Source organism: Odontesthes bonariensis, chromosome 16, assembly GCF_027942865.1.
Source record: "Odontesthes bonariensis isolate fOdoBon6 chromosome 16, fOdoBon6.hap1, whole genome shotgun sequence".
Lineage (NCBI taxonomy): Eukaryota > Metazoa > Chordata > Actinopteri > Atheriniformes > Atherinopsidae > Odontesthes > Odontesthes bonariensis.
The window spans coordinates 15684198-15711790 of NC_134521.1; the positions used below are offsets into that span (position 1 = coordinate 15684198).

Here is a 27593-nt window from a genome sequence, read left to right on the forward strand (position 1 = left end):
CTATACAAACTAACTTGCTCATGGAACATTAGCCAACATAATTTTATTGGGGTTATGTTATTTTATCATATTCATTAAGGGGTAGGTTGGTTTATCCTATCATTACATAGTTTGGGGCTCTGAAAACTGTCCAGCTTACCGCAGGTTCTAATACTACAGCAGCTGCATTGTTCACTGCTCGATTCGCCGTCGCCTCCACTACAACCACCACCATATTTGACATCAGTCACCGGAGCAGACGAAGAGCCTGCTGTTGCGAACAGGTCAGTGAGTTTGACACATTTCGCAGCTTCCGCTTGAAGTTCGCGTTTCTTTTTGTCGCGCAGTTTCTCTGCGCCTCCCTTGCGTTTCCTAGCCATCACTAAGTGAACACCGCTGCACAAAGTTCCACACGGAGAGTGAAGGTGTTTTTCTGTGTATTTCATGATTGGCCTAGCCCTTTTTAGACTGTCAGTGATGATAACCAATGGGCTGCAGTTGCTTGTCGTAAGGGCCGGATCGGAACAGACTCTTGCGCTGGTGATTTTATTTTTCTTCATGCATTATGCAGATATGACGATGACGATGTATCAGTGGCGGAACAATTGCGGACAGGGCCCAGGGGCAAAACATCCCGACCGGGCCCCCTCGTTCCGGTGGGCGCGCTCATAAAGCATGTCCATCTCATCCATCGAGTGACGAGAAAAGAAGGCTATTTTTTGGCACCCTCCCCATTAATCCGGGCTTGGGACTGGCACCTGTTTGAGCTGACTGCATCCAAGTGGCTGGGTTAGGCTAAACTATATACATTATTTGCAAAGACTGCAACAAAACATTTCGGAATGTTTAAACATAGAACATTGCGATGCAAACAAACTGGGAACTATATACACGTGTTTTGTTTTTTTTTTGGTTGAGTGGGTAAGGGCCCTGGGCCCAGGGGCAGTTGCCCCGCCCGCCCCGCCTATAGCTCCGCCCCTGCGATATATAATAATAAAAATAATAATACATATTATTAATATACATGTCGGATTTGCCGGCCCAAATAGCACGTCGGCCCATCGGGCAAATACCCGGTACGCCCGATTATCAGTCCATGCCTGTTTGTGATAAAGAACCTCAGCAACCCAGACAGCACATCACAGAACATGTTTTTATCAGCTAAGATATTTCAAAAGCATGATCTATCTTTTAAAGACATTTAAAGAGGCCATTTTATCCCTTCATGCCTTAACTAATGCAACAGCCTTCACCCTAACCCTAAAATCCATTTATCGGCTCCATACTGCAAAGAACTCAGCTTTCAGACTTTTAACAGGAACTAAGAGGCTGTTTCTCCTGTTGTAGGTCCCTCAAACTGACTCCAGTTTCTCTTAGAACTGATTTTAAGACATTACCGATGACCGAATGGCCTTTCACCACCATTTCTGACCTGTTAGAACAAAATGAGCCCATTTGTGGACCGAGATTCTCAGGCAGAGGACTTTTACTTGTTCCACAGACACGATTTAAGACCAGAGGTGCCAGAAATGGAAAGAGCTGCCAGAGGAGATCAGGTCTGGAGAGTCAGTCTTCCTTCACATCTCTTCTTCTTCCCGTGTTGCAGGTAAAATGATCCGAACAGCAAACAGATCATTGATATAATCTTTTATTTTAACCCATGGGATTTAACTTTTACAGTGCATTTCTTTACAACAATTATTGATTAAGTGACAGGTTTTAGCCACCACTACTGATCAGATAACTATTTATGTTACATCTCTCAGATACTCATGAAGATTTCGACTTCATCAACACCGTGCATGTAAGATATTCCAAATATTAGATGACGAGTAACCACAAAGGTTTACTAATCATGGTGATATCCCATCGTCCTTGTTATCTAACTCAACCATCTGTTAATTTTTAGTTGTCTCAGTGTTATTAAGCAGCTAAATATCTGCACCATTAAAACATACACAGATGTGGCCAATTAGAAACCTGCTGCTGTCCGTAAGAAAGAAAAAGGCTCCAAAATTAGACAAAACTAAATATGGCACTATTGTCTCAAGGAACAACCAGTAGACATAAACATTTTTTTTTCTTTTTTTAAAGAGGGAAGTAGCCAAGCTTCCCCCAAAGAAAACCAAACAAATAAAAAAAAAATTCCCAGCCTTCAGTTTGAGCCGTCTCACACGAGTGTTCTGCACTGCCAGTTCACAATCTGAGGAGTCATCATCAGTCAGATGGACACCAGGCGTTACACCGAGCCATTCAAACAAAACCCTCAGTCACATCACAGAAAACGCCAACAGCACCTTCAAAACAGCCGTCTCCTTTAATCAAACTTTCCGTCTCCAATCCTCACTCTGTCCTCTTCCTCTTAGCACTCATCCCAGAAAACAAGATGTCCGTACACGATCCTCACAATGTCTAACGTTGCAACATGGCCAAAAGCGTTGAAATAGACAGAACCACGTTGACTGTGCATATACATCATTTTGAGAACACGTTGCAGCAATGAACATTTATTTATACAACCCACCAAATGCACATGAACATAAAATCGATCCAGTTACCCCAGCACGTTACATTCAGGCTCCCAGAAAAAAAAAAAAAAAAGTTACGATGGCAAAGTAAACAGCAGATTTCTCCCTTTTTGCTCAAGTTTGGTCTCAATTTCCCTCAAATACACGACAGCTAGTAGTGCACAAAATAAGAATACAAAATTAGACTTTTAAATACTGTAGCAGCAATTCTTTTCTTTTAAAGTTGAAAGCCTCCGGTAGTACAGGTAAAGGCTTTGGAGTCCCCGACACATGGAAGGGTGAGCGATTGTCCTCTGAAGTGCGAGACAGTGTCTGTCAGGAAGGTGCAGGTGTCTGGGACAGAAGGTGGGTGGGCAGGTTGGAGACGTCCCTCGGACAGGGCACTGTTAGAGGACTGAGCCGCGCGGAGGCAGCAGGACGCAGCAGCACTCCGGGCTGAAAAATGTCTTTGAACAGAAGGGGTTTGCTCTGTAGGAACTGCCCCCGTCTTCCACCTCCTGCTAACATGCTTCCATCCAACTCTTTCTACCACCTTCCAGTTTCGGTGCATCCCCGTTTCAAAACCGAGCCTCCCAAACAGAAATAATTCCTCTTCACTCGCCCCCCGCTGGCAAAATGACAGCAAGGTTCCAACGGGGGCGCTCGGCTCGTCAGTCCGAAATGAGCAGGACAGAGCGGAGGCGGGCCACGCTACGTTGCGCTTCTCTCAGCTGGAGGCTGTGGCGATGGCCTTCTTGAGCTGCTGGCTGCGGATCTCGCGGGTGCGGGACTCCAGGAGCAGGTCATGGCAGGTGTTGCACACCAACACCGGGTCGTACAGCTGCTGGTCCGGGATGGGCAGCTTCAGATGACAACAGTCCTTACAGAACACATTACCACAGTTCCTGAAAAGGCAGAAGACAACGAAAGATTTTCTTTCTAACTTTTAGCATTACAGTAGCTACATTAAGTGGAAAAACAAACTCACATCAAACATGGGGGAAAAAAAAAAAAGAAAGAACAGACACCTAAGATGGGGCATTAATGACGACATTGATATGTACTCTGTGTAATGATGATGTTTTAGTGCAGGCTGATGAGATGATGTTAAAAAATACAACAAACACAAGAACATTTTGTCTCTTAGATTTAAAGTGAATGAGTAAAAGCTACGGAGAAAAACTGTTCCCAAGTTTATCATGGGCATTAAGACATAAACAGTTAGAAAGAAAGACACATACACAAGATACATGAACTCTAGCATTTCTTTTGTTACCAGGACCTGAAATAAAGCAAAAAAAAAAAAAAAAAGAAGCAGAAATTGACCCTGAAACATACATATTTCATCTTAGTTCCCTCGTTTGCTCCTCTGTACTCCTGGTGGTAATCACATGTTAACATTTACAAGGCCTTGCCTCACACACACTCGTAAATCGAAGTGAAACGGGAAGCTCATCACTTCTCGTTATCTTCTCCATTTGTTTGTTGCAAATTTCACTTCAGATTTTTGATGAAACTTAAATGATTAACTGAGCTGTCACAATTCAGCAGGAAACCTGCTGTGTTTAAATCCTTTTAGTCATCGACTGAATGTATAATCTAAGCGTTACTTACAGGAACGCTCACATACATTTTCTCCTCTGTACAATGTTCTGGTCTGCGTGGACAGGATTCTCATCCTGTTTGTTTTTCCCCCATCGGCTAATCTAAAACCTTTGATTCTGAGATCACGAGAAGAAACCAAAGCTTGGTCTATTGCCTAAAAACTACAAAGCATCATACATCTTTTGATTTGCAAGCTGCTTCTTTGGCAGGGTTACACTGCGACAAAATGGTGCCCAGAAAACAGAAATACACAAAAAAACAAAACGTTTTCATGATAAATTAGTTTGTTGCTTTTTGAATAATTGATCATCAGATCTGGATGTACGAACCTGTGAGCTGTTAAATCTCACCTGAAGACTAATTTTGCTTGAAATAGAACAAAATATCAAGATCTTATTTAAAAAATGGGAGATGTTCTTCGTGACTTGTTTCCTTAGATTTAGATCGAAGGACTGAGCCAGTAGCTTTTTAGCTTAGCACAAAAACAGAAAATGAGGCTCCATCAATTGGCAACAAAAACCTTGTGCTTTTAACACAAGTTAAGGTTAAACAGCAGCTGGCTGAAGCTTCACTCGACTGTGATAAAAGTTACTCTCTACATGATTTTGAGATGATTTACAGGATATAATTAATAGAAATCTTGAATATATCTAATTCATCTATAGCTAATTCATCTCATGAATACATTTAGACTTTCTGCAATAGCTTTATTATGATATTATAATCATATATTACAACTCTTCTGAATGCATCACAGAAAAACTACAGAGTGAGATCGTTGATCTATAAACATGAGCAGTCTGCTTTTTCCTCCAGTTTGCTCTGACTCGAGGCGTCTAACTGCATATTTGCCGCTGCTGTGGACACAAGCTGCTTCTCACCCATTCGGGGGGGGAAGTCTCACCTGCAGTGGTGACGTCTCTTGGCTATCCAGAACTCACAGTCGCAGTTGAAACAATGGGAGGCCATGTGGTCGGGCACCCACCTTGTGACCTACAAACACACACAGACGGAAGAGTGCGGGACATTAAGAGGTGCTCCCGACGATGCAGGTGACGGGGAACAGGGAGTGAGAGGAAGTGCAGGCAGAGAGTTTATCGGGCGATGACGGATGCTGACCTCTGTGTCCTTGCGCTCCACACGATCCCAGCTGCCCTCAGACAGACGGTCCTCGCTGTGGGTGGACAGAGAATCCTCCTCGTTGCTGTTGTCTGACTCCCGCAGGCACGTCTGAACCAGAGATCACAGAGGACAGATTAAAAAAGGTAAACAACACTGCAGACTGGTGGAAAAAAAGAAAAAGAGATCCATTTTGTGTACAAGCTGCCTAAAAGCAGCGTCAGCACTGAAAAAAAAAAAAAAAAAAAAAGACTCACAATGTCATCTTCGTAGTCTATGTCTGGCTCTGAGGGAGGGGTGCTATACTGTTTACTCTCCAGCCTCATCTGCAGCTGTCGCACCTGCTGCCGCAACACCTCCACTTCCTGCTTGTAACCTGCCTCGATCTGTCGCAGTCTCTGTTGCACGGCATCCATCGGCACCGGCAGCCCGTCGTCATCTAGGTAAGCTGGGGCGTGGGGTGGTGGAGGGGAGCTCGAGGCGGAGGGTGAAGAATAAGATGCCGGCAGAAGCTGGGGGCCTGCCAGGGAGTAGCTGTTGAGAGCAGCTAAGGTAGGACCGCACAGGCCATTGTAGCCTGCATTCCTGGCAACAGACAGCCATCCAGCCTGCAGAGGACTGCTGGGGCAACAAAGAGCCTCCCTGCGGCAGCACTGGGACCCATTGGCAAAGGTGAAGCCCTGGGCGCGGAGAAGTTTACTAGCAAGACGGCGGCTCTGGTAGTTGTTGGGCTGCAGGGCTCGGCTAATGGCCGAGTGACTGCAGGCGGACTGAACCAGACCCTGCACACTGTCCCAGTGAGAGCCGAGCAGGGACAGGTCAGAGAGCTGACTCTGGGAGATCAGATGGCGAGCGGTTACCTGGGTGCAGTCTGCAGTCGCTGCTGCATCAGTTGACGTTCGCTCTCGTCCTTTCCCAACGTCAGTCCTTGTGTCTCCTTTCTCTTTCTGGGCGTGAACACGTGTCTGCTCCTCGTCATCTAAATGGTTTGGTGTTACTGTGGAAGGTAAGGTGGGGGGAAGCTCGCCTTCATCTGTGAGAGTCTCTGTGGAATCCTCCATGGGCAGCACAGATGCTTGTGGCTTCAGAGCCAGCAGGCTGGCAGACTCTGGGAGGCCATTTGCAAGACCCTCAAAGTGTCCATTAAGCAGTGAGGTGGGTGTGTTGGCTGCAGGTTGAGTGTTCTTGCACGGCAGAGGTAAGCACGGGTCTGAGTTATGAGTTGGTGACGTGGTGCTCTCAGCAGTCCTACACAGGCTCTCGGCCTCCAGCGGAGGTGGTGAGAGTGGAAGGTTTGTGATCTGAGGCAAAGCCTGGTGGAGGACAGGAGTGGAAAAGGTAGAGTGCGAGTGTGTGAGTGTGACATCCGTACTGACGGAAACAGGGGGAAGAGGAGGAGAGGGCAGGGGCTGTGTGGTAAGACAAGGCTCCTCCAGTGTGTCTTCAGAGCACTCTGCAGCTGGGTCATCCTCCGGGGTCTTGGCGGGACTGTGGTGAACAGACTGCTCCTCCACCGGAGAGTCAGGGATGAGCTCGTCAGGGCCGTCTCCAGATGTGTCCTCTGTGGCAGGCGAGGCCTCCAAAGCAGGTCGACCATCTTGGCAGTGCTTATTGAGATTAGGGTCACTGGACGTACGTGCCAGGGGAACCTCATTCTCAACAGCTGACAGCAGGTTGTCCATTGAGCGAGTCTTTGGAAGTCTGGAAATTAGAGTTACACACAAATTATACAATACCCATTAAGGACTCTAGAGGGCAGTCTAGTTCTGATGTAAATGACTGCCAACAGTAACAGTTAGTACAGATAAGATTAGCATCAAGCTAACATACCTGTCCAGAGAGCGGGAGGTGAGCTCGTCTCCTGTGACGCATGGGGGGAGGTAGAGCTCCACAGATTCATCCACAGCTGTGCAGGGGGAGGAGGTGGGCAGGTAAACAGCTGTCCACAGCTGTAGTGCCCTGGTATGGCAGACTGGCTGCAGCACCTGGCAGACAAACAAGTGACAAGGACAATCCAAGGAGGCCAGTATGAATTGATGATGGTGTTATTTTGTTTGTGCTGCATATAATGATCAGCTCATTCGTTGTAATCAGTAGATTTAAAATAACTTAGGAGCAAAAATACCACCACTGCATTTTATATGGATAGTATAGTAACTGGTCGTTACCATATCATGACTGGGGATGTAGAGGAAGTTCTGGAAGTTCTTGTTTCCTGTGCGCAGCAGGGACCACACAGAGCAGGTGCGTTTGTAGATGTTCCTTGTCTCCCTCTCACGACCGTTGTTACACAGAAACGTGCCGTAAAGACACGAGTACGTGTGCTGCACCAACTTGACCTGGACACAAGAAGGCAGAGCATCGTGTTAGGACTTTTATAAAGCAACACAGCACGTTCTGTCAGACAGCTGATTTAAGTGAAACATTGAAAAAAAAAAAGAAAGATTGATGATGATTTTGTGTAATGCCTTGGAAAAACATCTAGCACTTGTTCATCTGTAAAATGGTCAAAGAAAATGCATCTACTAGGAAGAAAGACAGCATCGAGGGATCACCCACCAGGAAAGCCTCGTTGAACTCGAACAGGCAGGGGAACTGTTTGAGCAGCTGGTGAACACAGTCCAGCCACTGCAGGAAGACGGGACACTGCTCACTTACATCGTCTGCGTTCTCCTGGTGACCGCAGCGGTCCCCAAACTTATGACCATAGTCCAACCACTCGGTCTCAACGAGCACCTGGAACCCCTATGGAAAAACAGAGTCGGCGTTACATTTATAAAAACATTCCATCTACAAAGAGAAGTAACTGTGTTGAAAAAACTAACCTCTAATGTCCTGTAGTAGGGGTCTAACAGAACCTTGGCTAGGGCTACTATTTGGGGTGTGCGGTCCCAGCCATCTGAACAGTGTACCAGGACGGGCCGGCCTTCCCGCTCCACCGCTGAACACACCAGAGTGGCTGCCTTCAGCATGACGGACAAGTGCTGCAGCCAACGGGTGCTCTCAAGCGCCGACAGCCAGCTGTATACAAAAGAAGGGGCTGATTAGACAAATACTAAACAATATGGCATTTCTCCCAAGAGATGTGATACATCAGTTTGTGCTACTCTCTATTAACTTGAGTTAACAGTGTGTTTCTAGGCTGATATAATAAGCACAGGGAGGCTCTGACCTATATCTGTGGGGACCTCTGTCTGCCATCAGCATAAAGACTCCTCAGCAGCTGGGTTAACTCAAGTAGTTTACATATAACTGCTCAAGTAGCAGACGCAGAACACGCGCAGCCCACTAAAAACCTACACAAACACCAAAACGAATGGAAAACACACACCAGAAGTATGCGCTGCTGATGTGCACAGACAGACAGCTGGCCAGCCCAGCAGGAATGAGACTCCACTGTGGCAGCGTTCCCGTTTCTGAGTGGTGTTGCTTTTCAGTGTGTCGAAGCCATTAAAACAAGGGAGGGAGGAGCAAACCGGGGCAGAGCCGCTCGGAGAGAAAGGTCAAACAGATCCACTTACTTTCCTGGATCCGGGATCTGACTGCAGACTGTCCTCAGAGCCTGAAAGCTGTTGCGGATGGCGTGGATGTTGGCCATTCCCATAAACATTACCTCACAGTTTGGGTAGTACTCTAAACACAAACAAAGTAACAGGTCAGAGAAAATTAAATAATGCTTTCTTTTTAAGATACAGATGTGATATGCAACATTAATCTTTTCTCCTGCGTCGTTGGGTGTTTTTATTCATGGGTTATCAATATCAATATCCACTTTTAATACAAAAAGGGAATAAAATCCTTTGATATTTGATGGATTCCCCAAATGTTTGGTCACACCAACCTTCACATTCGCATCCTCCACCCTTGGCTCGGTTAGCCACTGCAGCAGTGTAGGAGCGGGCATCCAGGATCAGCAGCTTCTGTGGGACAGTGTGGTCATCGCAGCCAGAGCCGCCTGTCAGAGAGGAGTCTGAGGAAAAACGAGATAAAAATGATCAAATCCTGTGGGGGAATGTAATAATAGAAAGTCTAAAGGGACAAACAGAAACTGACTCCAACTGTAACCTCAAGAAAATCAATATCTCCTCCTAACGATGATCTCAAGATGCTACCACAGAGAGAGAAAAGTAATTACCGAGACTGAAAATGAACTGTAACTCTCTGGAAACCTGGTTAGTGATTTGCTGCCAGTTACCGTGCAGCCTGTAACTGTGTCGAAAAACAAAAACGTGTTGAGCGCTTCACAATTTGACATATTGGTGTCGTCTCTGACAGCAAAATCAAGTTTGAAGACGATGCGAGGAGTTGTTTTTCCTCTGAACAGGCGCCACTGACAGCTGTCCTACTTTGAGTGATGTTTCATTTCTATAAGTCAGACTGAATATTATGCTGCAACACTGATGAATAATGGCTGCAAGTTTTGGATGTAAACAATGAAGGACCATGAATGTGCTTTAACCATAGATATTTTCATTCTTGTGTAAATCGGTGACTCTTCATTTGCAGGGTAAATTAGATATTTAAAAACCTGAATTCTCCTTGTGAGTCACCAAACACTGGCTCAAGTTTCAACGGTTTCTCTCACACTGCTGTAACGGTACATATATGGATCGGCACTCATGAAATCAACAGCAGCTTTACCAAAATCACTGTCAGAGGAGTCAGGGGCCTCCCCTCGCTGTCGGCTGGCTGGTGTGCCCTTGGCTCCGGTGTCCATCTGACAGGCCTTAGCGATGGACGTCACCAGGTACTCATCATCCGTGTTCCTCCAGCCCCACCAACTGATCTCAGGCTGGCTGCAACGTGCAATCACTGCGCCGTTCCTCTGATGCCTGAAATACAAAGCGATTGAGTCATAAATCACATGTTTTGCTTTTTGGAGAAAACATCTGATGCTTTGCCCACCGATGTGTCAGCACGCCTTACCTGTAGACCACCACAGGGATCCTCTTCCAAGACCTGAAGGAAGCCACACTCTCCAGCTCCTTATCAGTGATCCATATTGGAACCAGAAGCTTCTGCGGGTAGCTGGAGCACAATCTACAGAGAGAATGGGAGGTAAGGGGTTTTCAGTGAGGAACTAAATATAGTTTATAATGGTGCATTATCAGTCATGCCTTCACACAGCAGTGCTGCATTAATAACCTTCAGCTCTTAGCAGAGAACAAATCTCAAAAGTGCCACCGCCTAACTCCATCTGTCTCTGGTCTCCTCTCCACAGTTCACCTACTGACAGCTGAATTAGGGATGGGGAGAAGAGAGATTGTATGTGCGTGTACAAGAGGGAAAATTAAATACTATGCTGAGTCATGGGCCTCAGCAGGCTGCAGCTTGTTTAATTAGCTCATTGTCCTGTGTGTCCGTCTCCCACAGCAGGTTGTGTTCTTCCTCAGAGGCAATCCGAACAAACAAGTCTTTTTTATTTTTTGTAGCATTTACTTGTTCAAACTGCAAAGGAGACAATAGCCGGGTTTCCATTCACTGACAAAACAAATCTGAGGCGATTACCAAAAAGCTGCAAAAATCAGAAATGTGAATCGTTAAGACGCGTTTCCAGAGACCGGTTTAAAGTGAATAAACTAGGCTGTGTAGAGTTGCCAAAGAGAAGAGGTAAACACTATGATGGCAGTGGTTAGAATTCAATAGAGTTATATATATATATATATATATATATTTTTTTTTACTTTTGAGGTCTCAAACGTAACGAGGTGAAGTAAATATGAAAAGAGCCATTCTAATGGAAAATACAAAAGACAGCATTTATCAAACATTGTTCTATTATTAAGGTTAGTAAATTATAAAAGAAAAAAAAAAAAAAAAAGGCACAAAAGTGAAATGCACTGTTGTCACAGACTGCTCACCCTCTGTTCTCTGTTAGTGTGACTGTATAAACAGCATCAAGACTGGAAACTACAAAGAGTTGTAGTTAACTCTGTTCTTTCATAAAGGACGGTCCAGTGTTTCCCGCGCTAAAGGATACAATAAAGGAAGCACAGATGCTCTTTTCCTTGGTACTCAGAGAATTTGAAAAGCTCCTTTCATGGCTCTCACTGAATTACTTCTGGGTCATTTCACCCAGTTGGGAACCATTTTAAGCAAAAAAACAAAACGATTATTTGACCGGACCCCAGAGCTCTTAACTCGAGGCGGAGGCGAGGGGTGGAAAAAGCATCTGTGGTGGACATCCACAGGAAGAAAATTGAGAGCTCTTTTTCAAGAATGACTTTCATCTCGGGGAATATCGGACTCAGACCAGGAGCGGCAAGTGAGTCTGTAATCTCGGATGCATTTTGTAAAATTGTTTCCATAATGTGCATCAAATCTTATTCAAAACAGGCAAAAAACACTTCTAATTAGTGTACATTTAAGAGTGTTTTTAAAATGTTTCTTTCATTTCTACTTTTCATTCATATCTGCCCATTTACCCGTTTTAAAGACAAATCAACAACGGCAAAGAGTGTAATTTATTCAACTTTATCATCAGTTTACACTTAAATTCATTTCGCATTCTTATGGCCAGCTGGGAGCGCTTTATATTGGTCAGAGTGAGTGTGTTTGTGCCTCTTAAAGACTGAAAGTAACGCTGACCTGAGAGATCAACATGTGACAACACTGATCTATACTTAGATTTAACAGGTAATTCTAACAAATGCTGATAAAAATATGAAGAATACATGGAAAAAGTGCTTTTTTAGTCTATATTTGTTTACATTTGGTCAATTATCAAATGCAACCGCCAGTTTTTTTCCCTTTACAATGCAGTTAATGATACATAGATGACTCAACAGCATTTCTTAGTCCTATCAGACTTCTCTTTGGTTTGTTTTGGGAGTTTTTGTCAATGATGTAAAGTAGATTGACAGATTTTTTGTAATAATGGATGTTTAAGATATTCACACTGAATCTGAACTTTTCTGATTAGGACTCCAGACTGCCTCAGGCGGTTCAGTGGCTCACTGTCTTTCCCTCACACCTATCTTTCCACAGCTCCCTCTAACCCATAATCAACCCACAATTAAGCAGAATTTCAAACATATTTCCCATCAGAGTGTTGACACGCAGTGCAGAGAGGTGCCGAGACATACACAAGCCCTCCCTCGTGCAACCTGTTCAGTCTGAAGACATTGTGGCGACAGCCTCACTCTTTGTCACATCCCTCATAAATTCTACCACTCAACATTCACTTTGTGAACAGTCATCATGACCTTCTCCTACTCGGAGGAACCATGCCATCTATGGGAAATTCTCAGTGACATACTTGAAGTTGCAGTTGATGTCGGACACTCTCCAAACGTTCTGTGTGTCAAAGCCCATCCTCTTGACCTCCAATTCCATTCTGTGACGCACATGGTCCCCTGCACACACACACACACACACACACACACACACACACACACAATGTAAAGGGAGGGTATAAATATGAAGAACAATCCCAAGGGTCAGCCTTTTCTTCAACTTCTGAGTGGCTGCAAGCATGTGAACCTGGTCGACATAGATGAACATGCTGGTCTTCGTCGTCGGCGTTGCCTCCGAGACACCACGCATGATAGGCCAGGGCAAACAGGTCCTCCAGCCGGGATGGGTGCGTAATGGCCCTGTTCAGACGCTTGACCCACTCCTGGCACTGCTTGAATGTTGCAAAATGGCATCTGTGGAGTCCGCAGCGTGACAAAGAGACATCATGTGTAGCAAAAAAATATCTCTGCACAATTTGCTTTTGTTAATACATGCTTTTGGGGACTGGGAAAGGAAAAAGGGATTTTCCAGCCTTTAAACAGGAGTGATAATGTGGGAGCTTAATGATGAGTAACTGAAATTCTGCTGCCCACAGAGAAATGAATGAGGATCAATAAATGCAGGCTTTGTTTTTCTTTCTTTCCAAGCTTTATTTATAAAAATCTATATTTTCTGTTCTGGGAAACTGAAAAGATAAAAATGGCTTTAAAATGTATAATATTCAGCATAACAACATATCGTTTCCTGATGTTTCTGTGATACTGAAATTCTGATATATTGCATATTAGGGCTGCAGCTAATGAGAATTTCTGATTGTATGTATTGTTCTTATTTATTTTACATTAATCTGATTACATTAATTACAATGTAATTTCTTTCTTTTTGTAAAACACTGGTCAAAACTGAACATTTTGATTAAATCTTTGTTTAAAATCAGAAAAATCTTTCTAGTGCCAAATCGTCTTTGTCCTTCGTTACATTTCAGTGTTTTGCTCACAACCTTCATTTCCTCACTACTTTTGTCAGATTCGGGGCAATCAAGTGTTATTCCGTCTAAAAACCAAAATGTACACAAGTCACTCACAAACGTTGAAGATTTTTCACCTACACAAATGTAAAGAGTTGACATGAACTCTTTACAAAAAGAGGTGAAGTACAACAGCATGTGACAGACTTTTTCTTTGGTTTCAGTTTCAGAACAACAAGACACAGATGATGATTCCCATTCGGTATAATCACACATCTTTACTTTCTTTGAGCCTTGTGGGGCCCTTATTGCTGGCTTGTACACCTATACGTTTCCACTGCCATTCTAACTGTTTGGTTGGCCTTTAAGGAATCTATGGACTGATTAATAAATTTGTCCTAATCTGAAACAGCAGCAGGGGAAATACTCTTACTTTAGAGGAGCAGCATTTTCTTTTATATTTCTGTTTTACACAATAGATAAAAAATAAAATAAAATAAGCAGTTCTGCTGTGTATCTAAATATCTTCTGTAATGTTATATAAGCACTGCAGTCACACAGGTCACGAGGAACACCGGTGCGTTTATGCTAACGTGATTTTATTACTAAATAAAGTGTTGTAACAGTTATTTGTGCTCCTGGAAATATTGAATAGAGGTCAAGCAGAGCAACATGTGATAAAATGTGTTTTTAAAGGCTGGGTAAGGTGTGGGAGAATCCCTCTTCTTACCTGACAACTTTTGAGTCTTTGCAGATGATGTGCAGCTGGAACATATCTCTGCCCTCCACACCATCAATCAGCCTGAGCGGCACCTGTAGGGGGAGACAGAGAGAGTGTGCAATCAGCCTGATGGACCACTGTCAGACCAGACAGCACGTCTACAAAGAAGTTACCACCCCCTGGTCCAGTACAGACTCAATCCAAGCTAGATAAACAAAGTAGAGCTTTATCCTAACTTAAGAGGAGGAGTCGGCGTCCTTGGTTTCCTAACTTAGTCTCTAGATCCCTTATGAAACCAAATAACGGCTATAAACTCGATGTCTATTGGTTTTTAAAGCTTTTTGTAAGTAATACAGAGGAAATAAAAGTGCTGCTAAGCTTTGTAAAACCATCAATGCAACTTCACTTCTGGACAAACCTTTATGTAACAGCACTACGTGCATCTTGTATGAGTAAGAAAATGAGAACACTCTGGCAATAGAAAGTGCTTATTTCTGTTACATCTCAGGGTCAGCCATGCATTTTTCACAAAAATCACAAATGTATAATCGACATTCGGCTGAAACTAGACTACAATTCGTCTTTAATGCTTTGTAACAATGCAGAATGAAAGAAGAGCTGCATGACCAAGCTGCTTAGACTGTGGAAGAGGATGGCGGTTTATCATGTGGTACTCACAGAGATTTCATTGTCCACACCTGGGAAGGTCTAAAACACAGTGACACCATGGAACACACAGAGAGAAGGGAGGGAGGGAACACACAAGACAGGAGGAAATGAAAAAAAAAAAAACTATTAAAACCCAAATGAATAAAAGAGACAAAAGGAAAATGAAGATTTAAAGGAAAGAAAACATCAAAGAGTGCAAGATGAAAGATAACTGAGTGGATCACATAATGTGCTACTTGCAGCACATGTCCAAGGCAAATGGAAATCATGGAGAGAAAGACAAACATAGACGGGAGCAAAGGGCAAGAAAACAGCTTAGAAGTATGGGATGAGCTGTGAACGGGGGTGTGGGTGAGAGGTTGTGGTTTGCTGGCATAAATACAGAGTACAACTGTGCCGATAGGGTCAAGGCAGGAGTTCGTCTAGTAGGATTGTAGGGGCTGTAAGCTGGTGAGTTATTCCTGGTCTCCTCCACTAAAGTAAGTCGAGCTAAAGAGGTGACTTTAACATCCTGGTGATTAGTCCTCATCTCCTCCTTCTTTGTAAAGCTCTGCCATCGTTTCCAGGACCTGAAACCTTGTGGAAACGATGACAGGGATTTGGGAAGAAGGAGGAATTTCTCTGCCAGTGAATGCAAACAATTGGCCTGTTTGTGTTTGACCAACGCCTGACGTCAGCAGGAACGGGCCGGTGGACATCAGTGCCAGTGGGGGCTGGGCCTTCGGAGCTTGGATGCCACATTAAACCTCTCCTGTCGGACGATGAGAGAGCCCGCTACTCCTGTGGTACAAACAACTTTCTCGCAACCAAGCAGAAAAATGACCAAAACCACTTTATTGGTACCCCATGTTTAACTCTCCTAGGTTTATTTGCCCTGTGAGCACAGTTAAGCGTTATAAAATCTTAACGGGGGGAGGGAAGTAAAAAGCCTGAGTGTGTCCAAAGTGAACACTAAATCCTCCTCTTTTCTGCTATTGGCCTCTGCAGTGGCGTGGCACCGCAGCATATTACTCAGACACCTGCCATCTGTAGTGAAGCAAAAAGTTTGTGGTTTTTCTGTGCGTTTATGGTCTGAGAAGTGCACTCACATTGATGACAGAGTCCTTGAACTTAATGTGGAGTCTGTAGTTGGAAATGGCAATGACGGCTTCATCGGCACGGCCAAGGTATTCCACCCCTTCCCCCTGAAGAACTGAGAATGGCACCTGTAGAGACAGAAAACAAAGGGACTGTTGAAGTCTGTTGTGCACAAAACATTACACTCGTACCTGTTCACAGACTTTATTATGTCTACATCCATTTTTTTGGCTGTACACAGAGCTGGTTACGAACTAGTGATCATCTCCATACAAAACTCTGTTCTACAAAGTTGTTTACAGGCACTCTGTACTTAACCACAGAGGTAACATCAGTAAGCTTATACTTACCATTACAGCGATGACATGTTGATGTTTAGCAGGCAGCAGTTAAACATAATCCTCATCTTACTTTGGCATTACACGCTGCTAATTAGCAGTAAACATAAAGTCCTTCTGACTTTAGTCACAAGTTAAAATACTGGGGAAATTAAAAATTAAGTCTTGAGCGGCCGGAATGACTCTTCATCCAGCCTGATTGGTAAAAGTCAACCCGTCAGTAAAGCTAAAGGGCATGCCGCATCACAACAGATGCCGTGACAATTTCATGTGGTTAATTTTAAACGACAGTTTTTAGGTGACAAAATTAAACGGCTCTATCTGAAAAAAAGAGGTTTGCAGAGAAAATAAATCAAATATGTCAAGTTGGATTTGATACAACAACTCAAGTATCATCTTATCAGCACTTATATTAACATCTTTTTAAAAGCGATACTTGCCCCCAAACACAACTGGGGACATTGAGGAGCATGAGAAATGGTGCGCATGTGTAGCTCTCCAATTAGCACATAGTAGTTTTACAGAGGAACCTTTGTGAGGCTTGTTGCTGAGCCTGAATGAGCAGGCAGAGCTGGGAGGGATCCCAAAGTGTCCATTAACATTCTTACTTGTACCCTTTTTCATTACAGTCACAGTCAAGCCCTGGCTTCGCCTGCAACGAGACCCTCACATTAAGGTAATTGGTTCTCTAACAGAGGCCGAAAGAACATTTTTCATTTCATTTTGAGGCAGGGAATTATCTTTAAAAGCCAACCGAGGAGACACAACACACAGGTATATCTGCCGACTTCTAAACAATGTTTCAGTTAACAGATAAAACTGAAGCTTTTAGCCACCTTCGCAGTGCTCTACTTCACACTTCCCATTCTGGTAAATGTCATTATACTTCTTGCTGTTGCTGCTTTTTTAAGGGCAATAAAAACGACGCAGTGAAATATAGTGAGTGGTAAGATCTTTTATAATTGCTGCAAACCAGGAGGATTTAAGTTGTAACAACTGCATGTCGGAGATAAATCACCCATGCATAAAACATTCTGAAAACTAGGTAAAGTCTCTGCTCTGCTAATCACTCTCAATGGGGAACCATGAACGGCGACTCAGGTCTTGTTTAGTTGCTGGTAGAGAGGACAACAGTGTTGCTTGGAGACAGCATTACGTTATTCTGCATTAGGATGCATTGCTGAGTCATGAAGAGCATGGCCCACTGGTGCATGTTAAAAAGACAATGTGCAGCGGGACAGATGGATGATTATTAGGTAAAAATAAATAAATAAATAATAATAAAAAAATATATTAAAAAAAATAAAAAATAAATAAATTAAAAAAAATCGGGCTGATGTTGGGTGCAACCGAGTCTCTTCAAACCCAAGTCAACGTCTACACAGACACCACTCAGACCATGAAAAATAGACACAATAAATCTAAGAAATATGTAGCTATTGTTTCTCAAACCATTTTTTATAAGGACTGCTGCATGTTGGAGAAAGTTTTAAACTTGTCCGCGCATTCAGCTGACGACTGCTGGTCTAAGTAACGTTTGGTACAGCAAAAACAACAGAAGTCTAACACTGATCTTGCACCTACTGCAGCTCATCTCAACAGAAAATGTGCCAAAGAGTGAGTCCAAACCAAAAGTACAGCTTAACCTGGGAAACAGAGCGCGTAGTAATCTGCGGTCAGACACAAACGGTGCCAAATATAGGCTGCACCCTGCCTGCCTCCGTGTGATGGGGATTTGAAAGAAAGAAAGGAAAAAAAAAGGGAAGAAAAAAAAAAAAAAAGGAATATATAATATAATAATAACTGCAATTTGTTTAACTCTGAAGAGACCGGAGAAGAAACTAGGAAGCAGAAGCTAAAAACTGAGATGGCAACAAAACTAGATACTAATTTGCATGATAAAAAGGAAAAAATAGGGAGCAAAAAAAGTGAAATTATTGTTGCATTTGTGTGCATAACTTGGAGAGTGTAGTACACATGCATTTATTATCGCCTCAACAGCACCATAAAGGACTGAAATTGTGCAGCTACTGTGAGCTCGTCTGCTGTGGTGGAGACCCAACACGTCCTGCTCAGAGTACCATAGTTAACATGCTGTACAGACTGGGAGCTGCATTAAATGAGCTGTGCTCCAAAAGTAGGTGCATGAGTCACTGACAGCAAGCAAGAGCAGCAGAAGATACTGTGTCACGTTTCCTCTGTGAAGCCCTCAGCAGCAGAAATATGAAAATAAGAGAGGGAGGGTGAGCGGAGAAGACCCGTGAATAACGTTCTGACTTGTGAGTCGTGACTTCCGGTTCAAGCAGCCTGCCCGTCAGGACAGGCACATGCATCTCTAAACATATACCACAGCTTGCACACACACACACACACACACACGGGAGGAATGGCAGCAAGGTATCAAATATGACGGAGTAGGGAATGCCTGCAATTTGCCTGCAAGGAAGCTGCGGTGTGACACATCAGCTGTGAGATATGAGCACTTAAATTACTAAAAATACAAACGCAAAGACACGTTTGATTACATGTGCGAATGCTGGGGGAGGGGTGGCAGAGTGTAAGAGTGCATATTTATAGAAAATGTTTCAGAAGGGTACAATTACAAAGCTTTTGCCTCTTCAGATTGATACAAAGAGAAATTCAGATCTCAGTTATTGCACATTTACTTGGCTGGAAGTCCTTCAGTGTATGACCCTTTATTAATAAAAAAAACCACTTCTGAACGGGTTGATACTCACGGCAATTCACTGTAAACCATGTGGAGACATGCTTCAGTTGACAACCACAAAAAGAGACAGCAGATAGCCCCCCTTCGTCTGGGTGAATCCCTCCTCCCTCCATCTTTCCTTTGTCCAGTTCTCCAGACAAATAATGCTTGGCTCCATTAACCACCAGACAACCAGAAAGCACAAACTCAACACCAAAGAGGGAAGAGCAGCCCATCATAGTTTTGCTACTTGTATCTTCAGTATGCAATAAACTAATAAACCCTACCCACGTAAATGCTTTTCAGCTGCCCTGGTTTCTCACTCTCTGCAGAGACGGTTTTCATGGAACAACGTGGTACAAAGTATTCCACGAGAAGACTGAAGCACACACGTTAAATTTCAGTTGTAGTGATTGATCTTCAGGGGACCTGCACATTTATTAACGTTTGGCGAGAAAAACAAACTAATTCACAGCTTTTTTCTTAAAAGTAGTAACATGAAACATATTGAGCTGGGATGAAAACACAGCATCCGTATTGGGTTTGGTTTATAAACTGTCTACAAATAAGCTCTGTCAACACTTTCTGCCTCTTCCTTTCATAATTGAAAGGCTCATTTTAAACATGTAGCCTGATGTTGGCATCAGCGGTGTGGGTAGTGGCTGCATCCAAATGCAAATATTTCATCATTCCCCGAGTTGCATAATTGGCTTTCTCTACAATTGGACATTGAGTAATCGTCTCCACACCATTCTGAGGTCTTAAGCCCGTCGAGTTGTGACTCCTGCAGAGCCGTCTTGGCAACCACTAGATGCCTGTCAACATACTATCAGGCATCAGTAGGGTGTGGTTTAGAGGAACACTCTGAAGTCCATCGTCGATATTCTAGAAGTGCCAGACTTTGTCTCGTCACCAGCACATGGTTCTCTCTACTCCAAATACATGTTGTTGGGCATCAGAGCACATGGGACTGAGCTCAGGAATTGGTTGTGAATGGTTGACGGAAACTTTTCTGCTCACCTGAAGGCTTTCATCCTCCTTCACCAGCTCCTTCTGGGGGAACAGGTCCTTGGCCTTGATGTACTCCAGACTGGGAGGCCCCTCTTCACCCTGATGAATATAAACAGAGGTAAACATAAATACCCCTCTCATTATATAGAATGACACAATGTATAAGAGGAAATCCCAAATGATCGCAACATCAAACCACAAGAAAGCTTAATACTCGCTCTGTGTTTGTATTAAGCATTTATCAGGATAGCTGGCCTCTGGTGTAAAACACATGCCAGGGTAAATTTCACAATCTCCACCAGCAAACTAAAAGACCTCACGTAGGAGATTAAAAATTGACTACGAGAGACCTAAAATTCCATTTCAATAAGCGAAACCTGACCTTGTGTGGTCGATGAGTCAAGCTTCTTTAAATGTTTACAACTCCATCCTTCACAGTATTTTCTATCTCTGACAAATAATAATGCTGAGGGAGTAACCTTTGCCGGTTTATACTGCATATGCTTGGCCACTTTGCACATGGATACTCCATGTTTAAGTGATAAGGAAACTCTGGGCATGGGACACCAAAAACCTGTTGACTTTGAGTCCAGAGCAAACAAAGACACAGCAGCTTAGTTATGCATTTCACACACTTGACCAGTTTTTCAAAAGTAATGCTCTGACTCCGTCTTATGGAATTAAAAATAATTTAAAATTCTCACTTTAGAAAACCACGACAATCATCTAAAGTTCTGCAATATATTTCTAAGGCTGCTGATGAATATAAAGACCAATGCAGCCTTATTAAGTTGACACCTATTCTGATGGATGAGTGGCTAAAATTAGAAGAGGAGGCAGAAGTGAGAAAAAGGGAGGAACAAAGAGGGCAGTCAACCCTGTCCTTGTAGCTGAGGGTACTGGTACTCTGCTGAGCCTGAGCAAACACTTTTATCAGGTCATACGTCAATCCCTGGAAGGAAAAAAAAGAGATTAAATCAAAGGATGGGCCCATGCCCTTCATTCTTATTACTTTAAAGCCTTTCACCACTTTCATATCACAAGTACCCTAATTATGAGTCATGTGACATTTATATGGGACATATTGCTGAGGATCCGTTTCTTTTCTACAGAAAAGGACTTGCTAAAATCATCCGACTGCCACATGAGGGTCTTCTACTCCTCTGCGAATTTTGCAGACGCTGCAACACGTCTGAAACCACATGAGTGCGACCACACATGACTGTGGTTTCTTAATGAAAACAGAAAGGGAATCCTGACTGACTGCTTTATTTCTGTGGACTCTTATCGTGTCCCATGACAACAAATTGGCATAAATGACAGCTGGACATCCCTCGATGTTAAACCAAGCAGAACTCCTGCCACATTGGAAAAGATCACATCTGTCATCTAAAGGTCCAAGCAGCCAATTAAAACCACACAATAAGCCTACCACCCATTGGGCTCACTGGTAACAGATGGAGACAGTATGCCTACAGTGACTACCCGACCCCTTAAAGTCACCAACATGCCAACCTGACTTCACAGATCAAAAACCATTAAAAAACTATTAAAAATAATAGATAATAGTGTAATCCAATAACACACTGGGACAGGAAATTGGTGATTTGAGGGTGCTCCACTTCATGAGAACATGCAACATTCACTGAGAGGTGAAATGATTTTCAGATCACACTCAGGCCTTTTGAGTCTTTGGATTTATTTCATACAATCTGCAAAACCAATATCACAACAACGGTGAACGGTAGGCGTCCAGAGTCAGTTTCTAATTTTCTGACAGAAAACCGACACTGATAAGACTGTCAAACTGGTAAAAAAACTACAATCATCTAACTCGGCTCCAGATGTAGGCCTAGTGAGCACACGTAGCTCAGATGTCAAAAATATTTTGGCTGGAGAATCCTCTGCTGCTATTACATATGTAGTGATGAATTATCATGATGTGGGAAAGAATAATAATGTGATATAGCACGACACAAACTGGAAAAGGCACAAAGCTAGCGTTTCTCCTACTTGTGCGCTATAAATCTTAATAAATGGCAGCCATGAAGGTAGGTGTGAAGGCTGTGCCAAACTGAGATGTCCACGCTCCCTAAGAGTTAAGTGCTGTCTGACATAACTGATGTCTCCATTGACTCCAAATCATGCTCTTACAATCATACTGATGCTGTGATTCCATCTATATAAAAGACTCACTAAAGATTACGATTGGACTTCTTTCTGGGCATAATGCTGCATCGCTATCATGCTTGCAGTTCAATTCAGTAGTTTGTTTCACTTTTAGCATTGTAGTAATAACAAATGAGGAGCTTGGATTGGCCACTTCTGATATTTTACATTATGTTTGACAAGAGAAAGCCAAAACAAATAGCTTTTTCTTTCTTTTTTGGGGGCTTTTTATGCCTTTAATAGACAGGATAGTTGAAGAGAGAGACAGGAACCAGGGGGCAGAGAGAGGGGGAATGACATGCACTAAAGGGCCATCTGATGTGGGATTTGAACCGGGGCCGACTGCAGCGAGGACTGTAGCCTCTATACATGGGGCGCCTGCAACCCACTATGCCACCGACCACCCCAAATAGCTCCTGTATTTACATCCAAATTGAATCTATTAACGGCTAGTAATGGCAGCATTTGAGATATCCCTTGAGGGTTGGTATGAACTATTTCTTCCCACTTGGCAGCTCTTAAGCGTGGTTTAAATTATACGACATGATGAGAAAAAACTGTTGGGAATTCAATGTTAAAACCTTCAAACTCAAACTCAAACTGTGCTGCCTCTCTGAGATACCCATTCGAAGCACAACCTCGCCAATCTTTTGACGTTTGACCCAAGTCAGCCTTCAGCTCGAGACTGATGAGACAGCTGCCCGACATCAATTTAACTTATTTTCACCTGAGCCGTGACAGTGGCCATCAGTCAGAGGCGTCCTGTGAGGTTCAAGCCATTACAAGCAGAACTTGCATGCTGCTGCCGGGCAGCTTGACCCACCAGCCTGCCATCCTGGCACAGCTTGCTTTCGCATTAGAGTTTAATGTGTTGTGCTGTGTAACTTCCCGATAAAACGCTCAATGTTGATCAGTTTATAAGAGCACGCACTCAGATTCTGTACACACAGACACTCACTCATACACACAACTAATCCCACGTTAACAATCAGGTCCATTGGCTCCAATATACTTCCTGCTTCACTGATAGTACTTGGAAACATTCACTTGATTTAATATTACGGAGCAGCTCTGACGGTGCATTTTCAAAAGAAAAGAAGCAAATGTACATATATGTATGGCTTCATGAGAAAAACGCACAACACGGCATAGAAAAAAAGAAACAAGACTGAAGCACATGAAAGCAGAGACTCTCAACGTGGCAGCATTTGGAGGAAACTGTGAAGATAACCTTGATATTTCAGCATCCTCAACCCTTTTTGCAAAGCAGAGAACGTACAATTAAGAGCTACGTTAAAACTTTATATGTACATAGAAGCACAAGCAGAGAAGCGTCTTTTTTTTATTTTTGACCCACTGCGGACAATCAGCTTACAGTAGATTAAAGGAAAAAGACAAATGCTCTCACTTCCAACAGACTCACAAAGATGGAGTGCATCCTGTCCTGGGCCCCACCACATTTTTGCTTCGTCACTGCTGTGAGCCCGCAAACCCTCCCCCACCTTCGTCCAACCAGCGATCAAAAAGCTGGAGCTGACAGGTATATGCCCACTCATACATGCTCCTCCATACTTTACTCGCACAAAGATTTCAGAGTCGATAGCACATGTAATGTCATGATAACAGGCATTAACAAAACGGCATCGGCTACAACAGCAAACGCTGTAAAACGGCAGCAGGGCAGCCATGACAGAGCAGATTAACTGTGTGTGTGTGTGTGTGTGTGTGTGTGTGTGTGTGTGGAGGGAGTCAGACGCAGGGCTCATTCATAACCAATCTGGGGATTTTCACATGGATGTAAATGAAAATATGTACCTGAAGGACCATGTGACATTGGAGAGGTTGGATTAGGGAATAGACTGAAAAGGAACTGGCACAGTTCTTCATGAATAAGTGTCTGGTTGCCATGGCAACGGGGACTGGCTTTTTAGTGATGGAGTCCCTTCCTATCGAGTTTTTACTAGCAATTTGCAGTCCTCGCCAGATTACTCACCTAATCTGACTGGGGCTCTGTCCTCGAGTTGTGCAGATTAGAGAAACACAATGCAGAGGTGACCTCCCGAGAACGTGGCGAACACGCACTCACACGTCAGCTTTTAACTGCCCAGTGTTGGATAAATTAAATTAAGCTGACGCAGCTCGACAGAGACAAAAGCGAAACAGGCTTTTAAAAAAAGTCACAGGTATTTAGAGCAGGACGACGGTGAGTGGAAACAGAAGCAGCTTTAACAAGACGGCATGAAAAGCTGCAAATATGACCTGAAAAACAACATGCAAGTAAAAGGTCACGATGAAAACACAAGAGAGCATGAAGAATCTCTTCAAATGAGCTCTTCTTTTCTCCTGTCCGCTCTCTGACTGATGAATATTTCATTGACCACCATGTTCTAAACAATCAATCCCATTTTAGTGTTATGACTGGGCTGTACTCCAAGTACTGGGAAAAACTGGACAGGAGCACAGGATTCTTCTGGAAAGCAGAATTCCTCATATAATTGTTTTTCTGAGTAATTTACAATCATTAAAGAGTCCAATAACCTAAGAGACAACAAACGTCAAAACACTAACAAACAAGAAAAAGACTGAAAGTAACAGGTTTAAGAATAGTTTCTATGCCGGCAGCATTAAAGGATGAATCATTTCTCTTCCTGCAACATCATGTTCACAATGGGGACTTTTGTTTCTGGAAGATTCTTCATTTATTCACTCACTACTTCAGAGTTTTTAGATGCACTTGTTACAATTTTGTTCCATTTACTTACAATGACAATAAAGATATTCTGATTCTTACTAATTGTAGTCATTAGGCAGACAGACATGAACGTGCTGCTATTAATCTTTTAGTATGTAGGGCTGAGCGATGTGGCTTAAAATAAAATCTACGATTTCAATCGATCTCTTTTTTCTTTTCTTTTTTTTTTTTGAGCGAAACGCACTACAAATGACAGAAATGACTGAAAAGTTTAGCTTTTGCCTAAACTCAAAGTGCAAATAAACACAAGCTTTGAAACATGCTAGTAAAACAAGATGGCCGCCCCTGCCAATGTAAACAACAACTTTCCCACAATATGTGGATATCCATGTGATGGCAAGCCACACATTGTCACAGTCACTCCAAACATTTATGTACTTTTTTCTCATCTTGTAATGTTTATGGAGTGCACACAGACCTACGTTGCAAGGTCAAATTCTGTTTACTTTGTATTAATATTCTTTTCTTTCTTTCTTTTTTAGTTACCTGGGATTCGGCATCTTCTTCCTGGTGCAGCAAAAGGCGTGACCAAGGGGCTGAGGACCCCAATATACTGGGGCCAGCCTCATTGGACTGAACCACATGCCGCATTATCATAGGGGTGTTTGGGGTTTATTTTGTGTTTTTTCTGTTGGTTTAGAATGTAGCAGCCGTTTTGTTTTCCCCCTTGTGTCATACATGGTTTAGCTAAACCAGTATTTAAGTTCCCCTTATGTGTCTGAGTAGGAAGGTCAGTTTGTTTGTCATGTTCACTCATTTGTTTGAGTTTTCTTTAGTTCGGAGAAACTTTAGATTGACCTTTTTTATTGGCCTGTTTACTGGAACTCTTGATTTTTCAGGTAAATAAAAAAATCATTTTTAAACAAAAGCACCTGCGTCTTTGTTGCCTTACTGCTTGGTCCCTGACAATACACAAGCTACAAACAATCTCCCAACTTCCTCCGTATAAATGGTCACCATATCTTTAGCGGAAAGCAGCGCAACCGCATCCGTGATTGCTTTCCACTTTTTTTTTTCTTTTTCTAAATCGTATGGAATACACGGTGAAAACTACCTCCCTAAATGTGGGTTGGGTCTCTCTTAGCGGGCGTTTGTGGGCTGGCGCCATCTTGTGCATCTCGCAGTGAGCAGCATTTCTCCCACTTGGCGGCGTGCCTCTGTTTGAGGTGTTGAAATAAACTGGTTGTGCTCGCACCTTTGCTAACAACAGCCTTTAAACTAATTTTGCAACGTGTCGCTACTCGTTCCAAGTTTGATGCTGCAAAACTGAAGTTATGCTTATTAAAAGGGAGGAAAAAAAACAACGGCCAATTCGAATCATTCGATAAAGTAATTCGATGGCTTCTTGAGGGTCATGATATTTCTGCCTGTCAATTGTGTTTCTGTGCCGTGTCAGATAAAGTGTTAAGATCAAGTCAAAGAGGGATCAGCAAAGGGCAGGGAAGGTATACAGCCTAAAGCACATCCAAAAAAAGCTTTCAGTTTTACTTACGCTGATGATTCATTTAGCTAGAGGGCATAATATAATCTTAATCATAAAGAAAATCGAAACTAATTCAATAAGGCTTTTTATACTTCCATTTAGAGCAGACAACATACTGCACAGGAAAATAAACATGCAGCAGTAACAGAGGATGTTTGTGGCACTGCTGGATCCCAACGATGGTGGTGATAAAATGCTGCAGCCCCTGAGAAGACTCACAGTGTTGTGATCCACTTAAATAACAGAGGACGGGGATACTAAATAATACAGACTGACGCAGAAGAAGTGCTGACTCGGCCATGCCACAGACATGTTGAAGACGGATCATAAATTGTCTAACGCCCGGCCACAACTATTCGCAGAGAAAAACACAGAAGGCTACAGCCGCAGTGCTCTTCCTGCTCCACCTAATTTTCCATCCAACGTTTCTCCGAAAGAAAAACAGACAGCTTTGTCAATAAAATAAACAACTAGAATTGGAAAAAGATGTTGCATATCTTAACGTTAAATAACGTGTAACGATCACATTATTATTATTATTATTATTAGTAGTAGGTCAGGGTCGGTCTGAGGTCCATGGACAAACAACAAAGTCTGATTGTGGACCTTCACGATATTTAGGATTGTCATCCTGCTGTAGGAGTAATCACTTTTCCATTTTTTTATCTTTTTACTGATGATGTGATGTCTTCCACAATGTGAAAGTATTTAACTGAATCATCCTCCTTTGGCTTAAAACAACCCATATCATGATTAATCCACCGCCATGCTGGAGCTGCAGAAGTGTTCCTCCTGTGAAATCTCCGGGCCGACACGTAAGTGTGTCAAAACAGGATGAACTGCTGCTTACTTTGGCGATTACCCGATGCCCCTTCAATAAGAATAGATTTTTTCATTTACAGTAATTTTCTTTATGCCGTTTTGTTTGGAAATCATTTGAAACGTCATGCTGCACTTTGTAGAATTTTTCAGAGTAACAAAAAAAAGAAAATTTGAACAATGGAAGTTGTAGCAAGACTTGTTAAAATGTTTCAATTACTATAATTTACTTGTAGTTTCCAAATGAGTGCTTAAGAAAAAATGTAAATACTGGACAAAGACATTCCTATCGTTTACATAATCCTCATCTGTCCTTTTTATTAGTTTGAATTAGCAAAAGGTCAGCTTTCTGAACAAAGACACTGACCATGTTGTCTGAATTATCATTTAGTACGTTTTAACGCCAGGATTAGCCTTTAGCTCATAAGTTCAGA

At 42.9% G+C, this 27593-nt stretch overlaps 1 protein-coding gene across 5 annotated transcripts in view; it reads right to left on the reverse strand.

The window, feature by feature from the left end:
- Positions 1 to 1611: 1611 nt before the first annotated feature.
- The window catches only part of mtmr4 (myotubularin related protein 4), a 39372-nt gene continuing 13390 nt past the window's right edge, over positions 1612 to 27593 (reverse strand). For 4 of the 5 annotated variants that reach the window (XM_075486402.1, XM_075486403.1, XM_075486404.1 and 1 more), the window contains 18 exons: positions 19946 to 20035; positions 15892 to 16008; positions 14813 to 14842; positions 14144 to 14226; positions 12693 to 12859; positions 12469 to 12565; positions 10137 to 10250; positions 9852 to 10042; positions 9052 to 9180; positions 8732 to 8843; positions 8036 to 8231; positions 7770 to 7955; positions 7379 to 7549; positions 7041 to 7195; positions 5468 to 6911; positions 5211 to 5321; positions 4996 to 5084; positions 1612 to 3391 (listed from right to left, as the gene is read on the reverse strand). In XM_075486402.1, the coding sequence (XP_075342517.1) occupies positions 3214 to 3391; positions 4996 to 5084; positions 5211 to 5321; positions 5468 to 6911; positions 7041 to 7195; positions 7379 to 7549; positions 7770 to 7955; positions 8036 to 8231; positions 8732 to 8843; positions 9052 to 9180; positions 9852 to 10042; positions 10137 to 10250; positions 12469 to 12565; positions 12693 to 12859; positions 14144 to 14226; positions 14813 to 14842; positions 15892 to 16008; positions 19946 to 20035 (3660 nt within the window). In that variant the 3' untranslated portion in view covers positions 1612 to 3213. The remainder of the gene's footprint in view (positions 3392 to 4995; positions 5085 to 5210; positions 5322 to 5467; positions 6912 to 7040; positions 7196 to 7378; positions 7550 to 7769; positions 7956 to 8035; positions 8232 to 8731; positions 8844 to 9051; positions 9181 to 9851; positions 10043 to 10136; positions 10251 to 12468; positions 12566 to 12692; positions 12860 to 14143; positions 14227 to 14812; positions 14843 to 15891; positions 16009 to 19945; positions 20036 to 27593) is intronic. The other variant, XM_075486401.1, reaches the window with a different exon arrangement.